Below are 17022 nucleotides of genomic sequence, written 5' to 3'. Positions count from 1 at the left end.
GCCCGCTGCCATGTCTCTGTACAAGTGACTTATTGCATTACTTCTTATACACTAAGAATACCTCTGTAACATCACGGTCATCATTAAATAAGGCATTGGGGCCTTTTTGTTGTCTCTGAAATCTCTCCGAAAGTCATTTTGCTCGGATTATTTGATGATCAGAAAAGTAATAATCTAACGGTGTTTTTCCTCCCACTTCTCGCCATATAGATTGCTGCTGATCAATTAAATGGCACTGAGTAAATTATCTTCCACTTATAATCAAGATAATAATGCTGATAAGAATCATTGCGTTCATCCTGTTGTTAATATCAATATCGACTATCATTTATTCTATCGTGATCACTATCTTTACTGTCTTATCACTATACATATATATATATATTTTTCGTCACTGCGAAATAAGTTCATAAGGATGGTTGACCAATATAGAATACATTATGATAATGAGTTCTCTAAACGCATCAGATATAGTTGTACAACTATTGGATGTATTTCGAGAACTCTTTATCTATACTGCACATCTTCAAAAATAAAACTGAAACCAAGTTCACGTTGTAATCACCAACAGTTTATTTCGGCACACAAATTTTCAAGCGATTCTTGGAGAAAGAGCGAAGCGCTCGAAACATTGTGTGCCGAAATAAACTGTTGGTGATTAGGCCTACAGCATGAACTTGGTTTCAATTTTATTTTTGATGATATTATCACACCAACACGTGGGAATTTACTGAAGGCCCAGGGGCTGATCCAGGAATTCCGTATGGGGGGTGCAAACAATATTTCTGGTGTTACTTCTGGATTTTCATCTCATTTTTTCCTTTTATTTCTTTTTTTAACAACAAAATTAATAAAGAGGGGCGTGCGCTCGTTGCGCCCCCTCTGGATCCGCCACTGAGGCATATGATAACATATCATACACAATAAAGTACAATGATCAGCGTAAACGCCTTTTAAGTATCGTGTGTTTAATTGTGTCATTAACTTTTCCTGCAAGTTTCATCCAAACCCGTTCACAACTTTTTGAGTTATTTTGCACACAGACAGACAAACAAGCGCCGATGAAAACATAACCTCCTTCCTTTTGTAATTAAAATGAGTATTATTTTGAAAGAAAGATATCATTCAGAGGGGTGAAGGCTCAGGTTTGAGTTTCTTCAGTTTGTCTCCCTCTACAAATGAAAATTATTTTGTTAAGATCGCAACTGCTGATTTGCAGTTGCGATCTTAACAAATTTTCATTCATAGAGGGAGACAAACTGAAGAAACTCAAACCTGACTCTCACTGTGCACTGTTTAGGAGTGTAGGAGAGCATTTTCTTTTATAGATAATATGTATATACTGTGTAAATATATAGTCATCGCATATCCTCGTGCTTCCAGTCATTTCTTAGCAACACATACACTCCAGAGATAACATATAGAAAACCAACACCATGTCTAAATAAAACTAAAAGAACAATAGGGTAATATCAAGCGCACAGATCGTGGATTGTCCAGGAAACAGGGAACGTTATGGAATCTTGTATAGAGTTTGACATAAAAACCGTTCTCATTTCCACTCAAAATAAAGTTGTTGTTGTTTTTTTTTCGGGTCGTGGGGTGGTCCTGATCGCGAATCAAATTTTGAAATTTTAGCAGTTAAAATAGAAATAACATTTGTGTGTGTGTGTGTGTGTGTGTGTGTGTGTGATCTAGGTTGCGGTCCCAATCGAACAGATTCGTGCAGTTAGTTGCCAAAGACGAAAAATTATACAGCGATCAAACGAATGGTGACAGTAAAAATTTCAAGAGTTTTATATGCCTATATAATGCACTGCGCATGTGGAGCGATGCAGTATACAGGCCCAAAGAATATTGAATGGCCCTGAGATACAAACTATACACCATTCAAAACATGCGCGGTTCAATTCTTCACAACAATCGCCACCCCCAAATATTCAAATGTTTTAAAGGGTGCCATGTGTACAGTTCTGGTTGAGGTGAGGATTTGGCTTTTAACGTTTTGCAAGATATTCAGAAACCACTCTATGAGATGTCAAAGGGCATGCAATTCTAAGGGGTATCAAAAGTTTATTTGATGAAAATCGGTTTTGAAATGACCGAGATATCCAAAAACAATATGAAACAAAGAGATCCTAATAAAAGGCGTAACCTGTCGCTTTTTATTATCATCACTTTTTTGGATATCTCGACCATTTGAAAACCAATTTTCATCACATAAACGTTGAATCCCTCTTAAAATTACAAGCTCTTTCATATTTCATGAGAGATTTCCCATTTCTCTCTTATAAAAGGATGTTATAAACCTAAATCCTTACCTCAACCAGTACTGTAGGCCCTACAGTCCCTTTAACAATGAGAATGCTGAATCCAAAAGACACGACCCTGATCGTGACGCAAATTTAGAAATTTTTGCTCATTTTGCTCAATTTATTCATGACGTCATGTGTGGAGAACAATAAAGAGAAAATATAAAAAGAACTCTACAAAAAAAAGTCGTTTTCATGAAAATTTCACATTCCATCAACTTGATAGTTATAGATTACGTTATAAAAGGGTATAGTAATAATTCCCCCTGCTTTCTTACAGTCTGCAAGAATCTTCAGCCTATTGAAGGAGGCAGACTTAATCAGAAGAAGAAGAAGAAGAAGCGGTTAGTCAAGTGTTCTTTCATTACGCTAGAAAAGTGAAAGCATGTTGGATTTTCTTTATATTTTCTTTAAATTGTTGTCCACACATGAAGTCATGAACTAAGTCTAGTAGTCTCCTGATCCAGTGGTTCCAACACCACAACTTTCAAAATGCATAACTTTCACATCGATTTTCCTCAAACTTTCACTCTTGTGTTCTACCAATGTTGCTGCTTTCACTCAATCCACATTGCTCTTTGGGTACTAGTAATCCCCTGATCACTTCCACAATTTAATCATTTTTTGTTCCTTGTGGCATGTGCCATTATCAACTTTTCCTGCAAGTTTCATTCAAATCCGCAACTTTGATTTACTTTGCACACAGACAAACAAACAAACAAATTATTTTGCACACAAGCAAACAAACAAACAAACAAATCATTTTGGACACAGACAAACAAACAAGTTCTATTTTACGCCGACGAAAACACAACATCCTTCCTTGGCGGTGGTTAAATCACTTGTCAGCATGTTCAAAATCCCTCGTTATCAAAATACTTCGCACATTTTTGGCTTGTCATAGATTTACAAGCCTTCCCTTCGTTCACGCGAAAATGCAGACTGGTTTGTGTGCATGTTGTGTTGACCGTGCAAAAAGCAAAAGGCACACGCAGGTACAAGGTGGGGAAGTTTGCGGCGCGGCGCGGCCCCGGGCGATCCGCGAGTACGAGTGTACTATGTATGTGTTGTAGTATACTCGAGTGTACAAAAGTCAGGGAACCGCAGCTGTATAGTGCATGTAAACATGACTTTACCGAAGCAAGGGTGTGAGCGCTGTCATCTGGTGGAGTCTCATTTACTAAAATGGTTTGAGCATTGCCGATAACTTTGCTTCTATTTGGGTTCGACCTAAAATTGAGCTGTATTTGGTTAGAAATCAGAAGTAGATCTATGCAGAAATTCATTTGAACTGAAGTGATAACCAGTGCAGTGCAGTGTGTTCATTGCAGTCAGTTTATTTGCTCGGCTGTATCTCGATCTCGATCTCGTCTGTTAATCATAGATCATGCTCATGTTTTGTGTAGGAGCTAACGTTAGTGATCAGTAGTGATCGAATCGCCACCACCGCACGGGAACGGAGTGACAAGGTCAGACTCGCTCAATACGCAAGATGAGCAACCCAAAATATGGGAGCCGGACCGAAATAAACTCAAAAGGACGGCTTGGTGTTGGTCTCTCAAATGGTTCCCTTGATAGCAGAGTTCTACGAGAACGGGGTCAGCAAGGACAACCTTATTCCCATGCCCATCATCATGGGTCGAGACAACAATTGCAGGTAACGAAAAAGCTAACATAACATCATGAATTCATACTCAAAGTGTTACTTGTTCTCCTCCTCCAGAGTGAAGTCCAGCTCCTACTCCTCCTCCTCCTCCTCCTCCTCCTCCTCTTCCTCTTCCTCCTTCTCCTTCATCTTCTCCGTCTCTATCTTCCTTCTCATCTTCTTCCTCTTCTTCTTCTTCTTCTTCTTTTTCTCCCTCAATTTATGTCGGAGATTGACGAGTGTGGGTTGCAGTGACAGATCTTCAGTGAGGAGTGGACACCTTCCCAAGATTAAATTTAGCAGAGCTACCAAGTCTCACGCATTCTGCGTGAGACTCAAGCATTTAGGGTCTGTGAGCGTGTTTCTACTGAGAGCACCTCACATCCCTGGCATCGCCACGAATTTTGTCCAACGCAGCACCTCGTATTTTACGACCACTCGAGCTGTTTCTACTGAGCGATAAAATGCGAGGTGATGCAAAGGTGACGTGCAAATGCGGCGATTCCGGAAGTCAGGTATTTTTAAGTCACAGATTGGGTCACGCGCGCACTGCCTGACAATATAAAATGAAATACTAAGTAACGCGGTGTAAAATCAAAGTAAGTGACGAGGGCTTAGTAATGCAATAAGTTAGGCTGTTAATCACGCGAACAATAGACGATGAATGCCACGCCACAATTCACATGTAACGTAACGCATAGGGCCTATAACACGTACACAAGCGAGTTGGTACAAACAAATGATGCGAACACGGTCGCTGTGTGTACACACATATTTTGTACATATGTGTCGAAGGAGTGAGTGCGATGAACCAATTGAAAAGTGCGGGGGAAAATTCTAGACGTCCGATACACCACGAATTTCGCTACCCGGTGTGTTTCTACTGAGAATCGTCCTTCGCGTCACCACGCATCGACCACCTCAATAGATGGACGACGGAGCACCTCGCATCACCCGGCATCGGCCACTACCCGATCTGTTTCTACTGAGGAAAAATTCGAGGTGTCACCACGCATCGGCCGGTATCGGCCGGCATCGGCCGGTATCACCACACATCGGCTGGCATCACCTCGAATTTTCGTCGCTCAGTAGAAACACGCTCTTTATTACGATCTCACGCATGGCACCCATTTTTCTCACGCATCTGGTGAAGTCTGCAATTTGGGCCAAAAATAAGGAGCATAGCTCAAAGGATTAGAGTGATAGTTGCAATTGAAGGTACATTGTATATTTCCCTTTTGCCTTTCAAAATTAGTAAAAAATAGTCACTTAAGTATGCACCCGATCGCATCATTATGAGCTAATAATTTGAAAAAGCTCCTTATTATGGGAGGGGGACACCCTCCTCGTTCGCGTGCGCATGCGCGAGAGCGCCGAGACGCCAAGTCATAAAAATCTCACGCATAAAAGTTTTTTGAACTTGGCATCTCTGATTTAGTCATAATCAAGGTCAAAGGAGCAGAGTTGGAGAGATTGTGATTCAATCTGTTAATGTGAAGTTTAGAGATAAAATTGATTGAGCACATCAAGATGTTATTACAGACTGACAGACTGAGGCCCGGGTTTTCGGAGGGTCATAACTAAACAAAAAAGTGTGGCACATAAAATAAAAAGGTATAATTTCTAAACTGAAAATTGGTCTCGGTGCAATAATAGTCATAGGATTACTAGGAACAAGAGGGGTAGGTCCAGACCAGTACGTGCCCAGTAGTAGGCACTTTCTGTTCTGTTTGATAATTAAAACAAATTGTCCAAGGTTCGACCGTGAGACCTCCCGTGCCAAAATTCAACCACACGCAAACTGCCTTAGGTTTACTATTACAGTACATGTAGCGGGCGGTCAAATTTTGGATGGCGTTGTGGTCGAATTATGGGCACCTTGCTTTAACCCGTTGAGGACGAGTGCCGAGTATACTCGGGCAGGTGTCTATGGGAAATGCGTATTGCAGTAAAATCTAACCATCCTCAATGGGTTTAGGAATGTGGAGTTAGATCATTAAAATGGATGAAGCACGTCAGGATGTCATCATCACACAGACTGAGGCCAAGGTTAGGGTCATTGTGGCATATAGAATAAAGTGAACTGAAAATTAGAAATGTGGTCTAGGTGCAAGAGAGTCATTGGAACAAAATAGGGGTGGTCCAGTACATGTAGGCACTAAAGTTTTGTTTGATGAACTCTTGGCGGATTCCAGTGGTGTGGCAACAAAATGTACAGTCTCCTCTTCCTCTTTGCATAGTAGGCATGTGGGGTCCACTTCCTTCTTTATCTTGTGGAGTCTTGTTTGAAACAGGTATGTGGATGTCAGGAGTTGGGCTCTTTATATCAAGGCCTGCCAGATGATATGGGATGGAGGGTTCGAGGGTAGAGTATCTTTGGGTTGCTGTGGGTCCAGTGTATCCAGAATGCAAGTGAGGGCTTGAGATTGATCCTCTCTGTGAGGTCCTCTTGGCCCAAATTCACGAAGGTGGTACAATATTTGTACGTGTTAAACCATGGACAAAGACCATACATGTACCATGTAGTATGTAGTTTTGTATGTGGCTCGAAGTATTGCATGGCCTATTTCGTTACGAAATCAGTCATTTCGTTTACGAAATGTTAACATTTCGTTGATGAAATAGTAATTTTGTTGGCGAAATTACTGATTTCGCTTGTGTTGCTGGACAGTGATAGTGTTCCTACATGAGGGGGGTGTGACGTGAATTGGTTAATGAGGTCATCAAGCTTGGCCAGGTTGTATTTTATACATAGTTAGAGTGAGCTTCAGAGCAGCGATGAATAGGGTGTTGCAGCTTACTGCATGCAGAAAGGTACAACGCTCAAACCTTCAGTGATCTCGGCTGAGGGTTTGGCTGAGCAGTAGTCCTGAGGTGTTCACCAGGTTGTGTTGTATTTTTATAAAACATTGTTGCTTGCACTAGCTAACTGAGTGTGTAACAGGTCCCAGTTCAACTTGGATAGTAGTGGTGTGACAGGAGTTGAGTGTATAAAGTCTCAGTAAACAAAGCGGGCAGCAGCTTATTGTACCTGTTTCAGAGGCGTGGATTGGTAGAAGTAACGTCATAAAGCAATTTTAGGGTTCTAGGCCTGTACTCCATACTCAAGTTGTGGGTGGACAAGGGACTTGCAGGCTTGGGCTTTCACCTCTTGGGAACATGGAGACAGAGTCATCCGCAACAGACCTACATTGTAGGGTTTGGTTGGCTTTGGCAAGCACAGACTGTCTTCACAGTCATAGCAGTCTTCTTATTTTATGATTCTAGAATTCCAATGTCCAACTGTATCTGATGGAAAAAGAAAAAGAAAATCAAGTCTACATTTATTGTTTTGTTTTTGTTTTTGTTTGGTTTCTTTACACTTGACATTAACCAAACTTGTAAGAATAAGGATCAAGGAGAATTACCACAAACAGTTCTAGTAATGGCAACTAAGATACAATAGATCTGTTGTTCAATGTCCATGACATTGAAAGTTTGTTAAAGATAATGTGATCTGTGTCAAGTGAGAAAATGATGTAAATTGTTTGTGCACTTTTCAAGCCTGTTTAATGTACAAGCAAGAAGTAAGAACTGAATGGGCACTGGCACACTTTCATGTCCAGTGTATCCACCAAGTCATGTTCCATCTTTACACAGAAACAAATTTTTGTGTAGCTTTCTCTCTTAGAAGTGTTGCTATGAAGGATACCATTTGAACCCCAGCTGTAGTTGCTAATCAAATTTGAGTTGGAAAAGTATTTCTTGAATCAAGTACAATGTACAGTACAGTAACTGCTGTAAGTGCCAAATGTTGGTCCCATCAGTAAATGTTTATTAAAAATGATTAGAATCTGGTACAATGTACAGGATGTGTAGTTCTTCATAAACCTACATATTGTATAGGTTTTGCCCTGATTTATTAAGTTTTCCTGTTCAAAGATCATTTTTGTGCAATAATATTTAGTAGGCTGGTAGCTTGCTATGATTTATTTCCTGAGCTCTCTGTGAGCTTATGACACTATACAGTACCTAACCACTGGCAAACATGTGATACAATAGAATGTATGTACATTGTTCAACTTCGAAGGAGTAGGTTATTGTACACAGTATAAAAAATGAAAGAAGACATTTTACCTAGCACAAGATTTATTGTATCCACACTGGAACGTAATTATCACCTCTCGTTCACTTCCTGATAATGGGGCCTGAACATTGATCCAAGGATATGCCCAAGGAAGTAACTTTATCTCTAGTGCAGAGATGTTTTTGTCCAGCATAGGGGGTGTACATACAGCAATTGTACTTAAAGGACAAGTTCACCTTCATAAACATAAGGATTGAGAGAATGTAGCAATATTAGTAGAACACATCATTGAAAGTTTGAGGAAAATCAGACAATCCGTTCATAAGTTATGCATTTTTGAAGTTTTTGTGCAGTACCAGCTGGATGAGAAGACTACTGCAGTGTATGAATAACTTAGATGTCACATGCGTACAACAATATAAGGAAAATATAAAGAGAATTTCACAAAAATTCCATCTTTTGAAAAAAGTACACATTCCCCTGACTCGATACCGACAAATGTAATGGGTAATATTATTCCCCCTGCCTTTAGAAAGAGGCAAGTCAAGTGCACTTTTATTATGCGAAAAGAGTGAAAATATGTTGAATTTTCTTTTACATTTTCTTTATACTGTTGTACGCATATGACTCACAAGCTGTAGTAGTCTCCTCATCCAGCGGTTCCAACACAAAAATAAAAAAAAATCATAACTTTTGCATCGATTGTCCAATTTTCCTCAAACTTTCACTGATGTGTTCTACTAATATTGTTGCATTTTCTCAATCCTTATGTTTATGAAGGTGAACTTGTCCTTTAATGGAGTCTTTTTTGAAGTGCATGTTATGTTCCCATGTTGTAGCCACAAGCTAGTGAGACATGCAAGTTGTAGTACAATGTCATTGAATGTCTGATTTGTTTACCGTCAAACTAGATAGTGGCCACCAAAGGGAAATGGCAGAAGTGGCCACTTTAGACAGGTGACCATTATAGACAGGTCGGTAGCCATTTTGAATTTCAACATTGCATTTAATGATAGCATGAAATACCACATATTATTCTTAAAAAACAGAGCAGCTATATTGGGGATTTGTGTGTGTGTGTGTGTGTGTGTGTGTGTGTACAATTATCTTAGATTTTATTAGCCTGCTTGTGTTCTTTTCATAAGACTTGGATGAATTCACACCACGAACATAAAATTTAATGTATTCATTGCTGATGTAATGGTTTAGCTAAATTTTTGTGGCTGCTATCAATGCAGTTAGATATTCACCATGGGATACAAAATGAGTGGCCGCTGGCTGCTTTGGGCAGGTGCATAGAGGGTCTAATCATAATACAACAATTTCGTGCAGGGGATTTTTCAGTGAATGCTATTTATAAGCAGGTGGTTGCTATTGACAGGTGGCCGCTTAGACAGGTTTAACTTTAGTCATTATTTTATTATCGTCATCAAGTGGGGGAGAAAAAGGGTTTAGAGAATCAAAACACATTGTAGCAAGACTGGCATGTGATTTTGAAAGCAAAGTCTCGTGTATCAAAGGAAATTGTATGCATTACATAACATTCGTACCCTGTAAAGGCCCAGTCATACTGCCCAAAAGTAGCGTAAATGCATGAATCATGCACGAAATTTGGTTGGGCGTGCTTGTCCGTCGAGAATTTTCGCTGATTTATGTGATGAAAATCACTGATGAATTGCGCAAGAACTATGGAAAGATCATGCAAAAATCACTTACAAACCATGCACTTTCAGCGCATACATTGAAGGCACGCAAAGGCCCCAAACAGTGCAAATACATGGTTGTGCGAGACGACTGAGGTCCACGGAATCCCACGCATAATCTGCACATTATCACTAATGAATTGAGTAGGAATCGTGCATGATTGTGCATGAATGTGATAGAGGCAATATTTTCGCGAATGATCACTGATATTCCACGCATATTTCGCGCATTGTTCGCATGACAACTACGCAAACTATGCAAAAATTACGTAAAATAGCGCAGTACTGTGTAAACTTTTACTGGAAGCCAAGGTTCCATGTCAGACAAACTCGTGAAATGCGCAAATGGCGCATGTATCGCGTTTACGCGACTTTTGGGCAGTGTGATCGGGCCTTCAGAGTGTATGTACAGTGTAGTGTATAACAGAACAGTAATTTAATTACTGTACAGTGATTTAAAAGGGAATTTCCCCACGGTGCAGTTCCACAACCCCATCTGAATTAAGCAAACATTGTGCTCTTTATAAATCTCAATGCACCGAGTTTGCTTTGAATCTACTGGGGTTTTTAAGTTAAAGCATGAATGTGCTTTGTGGCAATCTTCCTGTTTGTGATAGGGATGCCCCATTGCGTTCTTTATTTGCAAAGGGAACTAAGTAAATGGTGATAGCACTTCCTCTTGACCTGTTTGTATGATTAACACAGTATGTAAGAAGAGATGGGCATGTTTCTTAACCCGTTCTATTTGGGAACCTGGTGGCCTGTGTTTTAAGTCTGGGCATTTCAGAACTCAGTATGGAACGGGTTAATGTGCATGTACATGCACATATTCTTGAATGAATTCTCATTGATACAATATGAATGTCTCCAGAAAATTGAAAGCAAGAATCCCTAATAACTTGGTATGATTTGTGGCATTTAAAACTACATTTGGATAATATGGATTTCACAATTTGATGCATTTATTTGAGTGTGTGTTTGTGTGTGTCATACAGAGTGTTTATATTGTGTACGTTGTGTAATTTTATATGTCACATTATCAGTGTATTGTCATTGAAAGGGTGTACTTTACAAGGATACTCAGGGTACACACACTTACAGTTTGATGTACAATGTACACTGTACATGTTTGTGCTCGTTGAAATCAAATGTAGCATCCAAAAAGTGCAATTGAACCATATATACCTTGTTTCAAGTCTTTGATCAAAGAAACAAACATCAGGGAGAATGCATTTTCTAATACAAAGTTTATCAGTGTACATAATCATTACTGTAATTTGTCATTGATTAAGTATGATCTTTCCTTCTCAAGTGGTAGGGCAGATTGTTTGCTAATAATGATTAAGTGAATCAAACTTAACATATTTATTTGAGACACTCAGTTCTGCAATAGCATGTACGGTAGCTTAATTTGCCAAACCCTTTTTATCAGCATTCAGTGAGCCATCCAAACTCGACCTACAACTGTACATATGTATAGTAGATTGGCAGGCCCACTAAGGTAAGTGCCTCAGCCTGACAGGAAGGTCATGGTGACACAATGGGGATTATGAGGATTAGGTAAAATTAATCTACATCATATGTGTTGTCAGTGAAGGTCTGTCCACTTCAAAGCAGCCATTTTTAGTAAAGCCCTGAAACAATGGCGTGATCTGCTTATATCACTATCTGTAAGTCTAAGAATCTGGAAACAAATAAGGTTTTACACCATCTTCAAATATCTGAAAGTACAACATAGTATTGTATTTAGCCTGTACTCATCTTTACAATTGTAATTTGCTGAGGTGATAACATGTACACAATATCATGTTCATGTTCTTATGAATTATACACTTCACATATATTTCACATATTTTTTGACCTCTGACCCCACAGAAGCCCTCTAGGAGCAAGAAGTCAGTCTACCTCTGGACCACGGGAGATGTTCTGTCATGGCTTCAGAAGAAGCACCGGGAGTACCTAGACCTCTATGGTGGTCTCTTTGAGGAACATGATATATCAGGTATACAATTTAATACATTTTACGTAATTCTCTCTCCCTGTAGATATCTCTAGGAAAGTACAGTACATGTGTGTACACTGTAAATATGAAGGGAAGATAAATACTGTACAGTTGTAAGGTACTCTAGATGCACTCTATGTGTAGGTTACCATTGGGAGCAGTGATTCAAAAAATGTATGAGTTATCACATTTGATGTGCATGTAGCTCATTTGTATCACAAGACAGCCTTTCATATAAAAGGTTCACAATAAAACCACAAATTTTAATAAGGAGATAGCACTAGTTTGCTCAAGAAGTCATAAACCACAAACTGTGGATCTATGGTTTATTCTAGAAACCACTTCAGCTGCTTATTGCTGCTATTGATTGTACAGTGTCTGGGAACTTGTCAAAATGCTAACACTTGGGATGTACAGTGTAACTTGAACCTCACGATCATACATTGGTTTCCTAGACAACTTTGTTATCCCCTTAGTCCATCAGAGATAGGAAGTGTCTGGTGTAGCATCATTTCTTGTCGCTATAAATGTGGTTTCTCCTTAGAACACAAGAGGTCCATGTATGGAGTTTTGCAGCCAGAGATTAGCTCTTTAGTTGTATGCCTTGGCAAGAAATTGTACTCCTGCATACTCCAGACAGGAGACAGTGAATGCATGATTAGTTTTTCATTGTCCATTCTTATTGTCTGCTGTCTGTAGTGTTTCTTATTGCTTTTTGACACTACAGTTGAGAACAGTTTTGCTGGCATGTGAAATGAGGTGTAGATGTAAAATCATCATTTGCTTTTGTGGGCCAGTGTGGAGAATATGCCTGCTTCAAACTTTTAGCCACATTATATTTAAACTTTGATGTAAACTTAGAACTTGTAGTACCTAGGTGTACTTTAACATGCTCCATGAAATGGATCACATAAACATGTATTTGAATGATATGCAGAATGCAAACGTGATTATAAAATGATTACAGACCTCAGCCTTCCTCAATAGCTACTGGTTTTGAGTAAAAAGTACCGGTATTGAAACAAAATCAGTGGAACTGCTATGAACAAATTGAGAATATTATGCCAACTTACAGCTTCTATTTTCACATTGAGTTTTGTCTCAGTATTGTGCTGTATGGCTTGCCCTGTTGATTTAGAATGTGTGAAGTACAGCTGTCCCGTGCCTCCTTCTCCCGAACTTGTTTGAGGCACACAAATATATTCATTTGGCTTTATTTCTATTTTGTCATTTGTAGGCAAGGCCCTGGTAAGACTGAATGAGATGAAGCTGGAAAGAATGGGTATACAGAACAAAGAACACAGGTAAGATCTAGAGAACCCACCCCACCTGCCCCCCCCCCCCCCCCCAATGTACATGAGTGTACGTGCACGCACAAACCTTTTCATGCTTTTTATTTCGCCCCATTCCAAGCGTTTGCCAGGCAGTAGCCATCATCTTGACTCTGGTTTTATCTCTTGATGGCTTTTATACAATGCAAGAAGACTGGAGATTAAGACCAAAGTTTGAGCACATGTACTCAGCATTTGGGCTCAGTGGCTCTACTGTTAATACCAGCTTTGCTGTCACCATTTGCAGCAGTGTGACCCCAAAATATTTTGAAGTTGCTTTAATATCAATTGTTTGTTGGCTGTAAACACTGGTATTCAGAGGGTTTACAGTATTCTTTTAATACTATTAAGACTACAATGCGCTTGCACACTTCCCCTCTTAGAATGGAATATATACCTAGTTTTGTACAATTTACACTAAAACACTTCCTTGCATGTTATCAACTTTGATGCCCAAAATTAATTGTTAAGCATGTAATTCACGCACACAGATACACACAAAAAAGCGTAATTTGTATTTAAAACTAAAAATTTGTGTATCAATGTTTGGAGAATACAAGCCATCTCCTGCAAAGGTCTTCATTTACTGTACCCTCAGGCTGGGCTACAACATATGTACATAATTGTACTGGTAGGCAGTCGAGATCAGTGTGACTTAAATCAACTGGTCACTGGTGTTATATCTCACTAGCTCAACAAGATAGCCTACATACATTTTGTACTTTGATACACAAGTATGCTTTCCTCGAAGAATAAATGTGATAGAAAATGAAGGAACAGTAAAAGTAATAACATTTTCATCAATATAGTGTTGGTTGCAATAGGTTTTATGCAAGAAAGACTTTTTACACTTTCTACTTAGTCTTTGTGTGACGGTCAATAACCTCTGCTCGGTCTGTAGGCCTAGTAATGTACACTGTATGTTATCAAGAATACTGAATGTTCTTGTACTGTATTATGTACATGTAACTGACATTTGTTGCACTGTATATTTAGTACATTATTTATGTAATGCAAAATGTTATATTTGTTGTTTCACCGTGTTCACAGGACCGACATTCATGTTCACATAGTGCGGCTACGCATCAAGCACGAACAGACGGAGCTGAAACTCCTCAAAAAAGGAGACAGAGGAATTGTTGTGCAGAGACCGTGACCTTTGACCCCCTGAAGAGCCTCACAGGGAATACCAAAGTTGTCATCTTTCCAGTGCAGATGACCATCTGTGACATGGATTGGAACAGTTTGTGACTTCTTGATATTCTGAGTGTCATGTGTCAGACACTTTACTATCAATGTACCACGGCTTGACTGTCTGATGGCATACAATGTACTGAAAAGATGCATATACACGTGTACATTGTTGGGATCACTTGTGTGCTGGCCACCAAAACTTGTAAGAGCTGTGCCAGTTCCTGAGAGTCTTCTTGAAAACAAACAAGATCATAAAGGGTAGTGCATGTATTTGTACTGTGGATGAACTCTCTAATTGTTAAGTGTATTTTAAAGTGGCCTCGTCACTTTTTTTTTTTTTTTTTGTGAAGTTCTGTGTGTCCATGACCTCAGCACTTGTGCACTGCAACACTTTTATGTTAGAAGGCACAAGAGCTGTATGAATGGTGGAGGGCTAAATGTTGGACACCCAAATCATTTAATTGAGTGTCATCCCTAAATGCTGTCAAACTACTGAAGATGATGTCGTGACGGGTGAACATATTCGGTCCACTTAGTTTAGTGGATGGGTGTCTTATTTAGGGCATGAGTTAGCACTGATATTGCAAATTCTTTTTGTAGACTTTAGTTTTCATGTGAAGACAGATTTTGTTGTCAGAGGTTTTGAAGGAACGTATTTCACACTGGAAGAATTTTAGACAGTATTGTCTTAATGCATGTTTCAGATATTCCCAGTGTATTGTGACCAAATACTGGAATGAAATTTCCCAATTACAGGCAAACCCTGTTACAACCAGAGTGGATACAAGACTTTCTTAGAAAAAGAAATTTTCTCATATAACTCATTATTTTGCTTACCAACATTTTGTCCATTTTGATGAGATTTTGTTACACAGAGAAATTCTTGTGGTCCCGATTATTTTGCTTCTACAAATACCTGTACACCTTTTTGACTTGCATGCACATTCATGTTTTTTATCTTTAATGTAGCATATTTGTCATGCTCAAGCACATTAATATATTTCATACATGGAGGTTTAGGAATTGCTTGTCTTTGATATTTGTGGTATCAGAAGGTCGCCATGACAAAACGCATGACAAAAGAGAGGAAACAAAACAAACTGTATTCCTATTAACAGAAGAGCAAGGGTTCTGTAGCAAGAGAATGTGCTAAACCGAAACTGAAAGAGTTGTTCAGTGAGCTTTGTGGATTTATAGAAGTTTCATGTTACAACTAATCATATGTGAAAACCCATAAAGTGTCATTATATGAAATCTTTATGACACTGAAGAAGCCAACCGACAGCTTTCATTTTTGTGCCATTGATGCATATATGATTGGCTTCTCTAATACACTGTAGGTGCCCTGTTGTATTAAAGTTTAGATCAAACATACTGTAAGTCTCTGAGTGCTAAATACTGATTGGCTAATACCTGACTTATGTTTGATTTTCGGAAGTATGTGTGATTGTCTCTTGTATGCAAGAGGGCCCAGAAGGCAGATTTGTGAACAGATTTGTAGTAAAGATGGAGAAAAGGACATTTGAATGAGAGTTTTTGGGTGACACATTTTCCATAGTATGAGCATGACATTGTTCCTGTCCAATAATTTGTGCACATTCAATTATACATCTATACAGCGTGTCCCAGAAAAAACGAAACCGGGTTTCAATGCACTTTTTTACTATCGAAATCATACATTTTCTTTATGAGATATACATCAATGGAAAGATAAACTTTTCTTCTTTCATTTGATGCACAACTAATTGTTCAAAATTCGTGCATGACTGAGTTAGAACAATAGACAATAATGCTACTAAATTTTCATTTGCACGAGCAAATAGCGACTTTGGATGAAGTTTTCAGACTTGTCCAGCAATCTTTTGAAAAAAATGAAATCATAGCCTTAATATCCATTCTTTTTTCTTTCATATGATATCCCAGGCATAAAAAATGATCAACGCCTTCTCGAGAAAACTTAATTTGAAAATATGCTTCCATTTCATCCAGATAAATAGATAGTAAATAAGGAGCCAGTTAGCTTTCCCCAACACCTGCCCAACTTGGCAGATAACAATGGCCTTCATGCTTCAATGAATGTACACAAACATGAAGGGAGGGGTAAAAAGGATTGTTACAGACAGCTCGGTTGTGAATAGGGACATTAATTAGCACATGATCATGAGTTTGCCTGACCATGCAGCTAACTACAGAGCAAAGGGTGTTCATCAGCGGAATGTTTGGGAAAGTAACGGACCGAAAAAGCCCTTCCAAGCCCCTCCCCCCCCCCAAAAAAAGACGACTTTCTGCTCTGCACTAGTACCTTTCAAATGTTAGAAGCGCAAGTTCAGTGATAAATATAGTGCTGTGCTCTCTCTTTCTGCTTAGACTCCCCCTTCAAAAACTTCAAAACCCTGTCAGTGATGAAGGACTAACCACGCATGAGGGAAATGTGGAGAGGAATGAAAACAGTGAAATAAGTTTGAGGTACAAAATCATCAAAATGTGTATCATTGTTGCAATGTTGATTTCCCATAGCCACTGGACTGCGTGCAGCCTGATAATACTCACGACATTAGTCTTCAATTATTGGTTATATCTCATAGCTTATTCTAAATAAATGACAACAAAGGGCTTTCCGTCTCATACAGCATTTTCTGTAAATACCCCCCCCCCCCCCCCCCCAACAACATTCACTGTAGCACTGCGGTTATTTTGTGTGAATTCAATGGTGCTCATGAGCCTATTGTCTAATGCTAAGTCGGGAGAGCTGAATGCTCGTTTTTCAAC

At 39.1% G+C, this 17022-nt stretch overlaps 1 protein-coding gene across 1 annotated transcript; it reads left to right on the top strand.

Annotated features, from left to right (window-relative positions):
• Window positions 1-3754: 3754 nt before the first annotated feature.
• On the top strand, window positions 3755-15056 carry LOC139745047 (protein aveugle-like). The gene is made up of 4 exons (XM_071655463.1): window positions 3755-3969; window positions 11602-11728; window positions 12966-13032; window positions 14110-15056. Exons 1-4 carry the CDS (start codon window positions 3805-3807, stop codon window positions 14213-14215), a joined length of 465 nt encoding a protein of 154 aa, XP_071511564.1. The 5' UTR covers window positions 3755-3804; the 3' UTR covers window positions 14216-15056.
• The last annotated feature ends 1966 nt before the right edge of the window (window positions 15057-17022 follow it).

The sequence above is a fragment of the Diadema antillarum genome, unplaced genomic scaffold, assembly GCF_040938485.1.
Source record: "Diadema antillarum isolate AM-2024a unplaced genomic scaffold, OU_Dant_1.0 seq00001232_RagTag, whole genome shotgun sequence".
In the NCBI taxonomy this organism is placed as follows: domain Eukaryota; kingdom Metazoa; phylum Echinodermata; class Echinoidea; order Diadematoida; family Diadematidae; genus Diadema; species Diadema antillarum.
The sequence above is the reverse complement of the archived record's forward strand: the minus strand, read 5'-3'. Positions and strand labels throughout refer to the sequence as shown.

Coding starts and splice junctions, on each gene's coding strand:
- LOC139745047 (XM_071655463.1), top strand. CDS start 3,805: ATGAGCAACCCAAAATATGGGAGCCGGACCGAAATAAACTCAAAAGGA. Junction 3,970..11,601: donor GGTCGAGACAACAATTGCAG/GTAACGAAAAAG, acceptor CTGACCCCACAG/AAGCCCTCTAGGAGCAAGAA. Junction 11,729..12,965: donor TGAGGAACATGATATATCAG/GTATACAATTTA, acceptor TGTCATTTGTAG/GCAAGGCCCTGGTAAGACTG.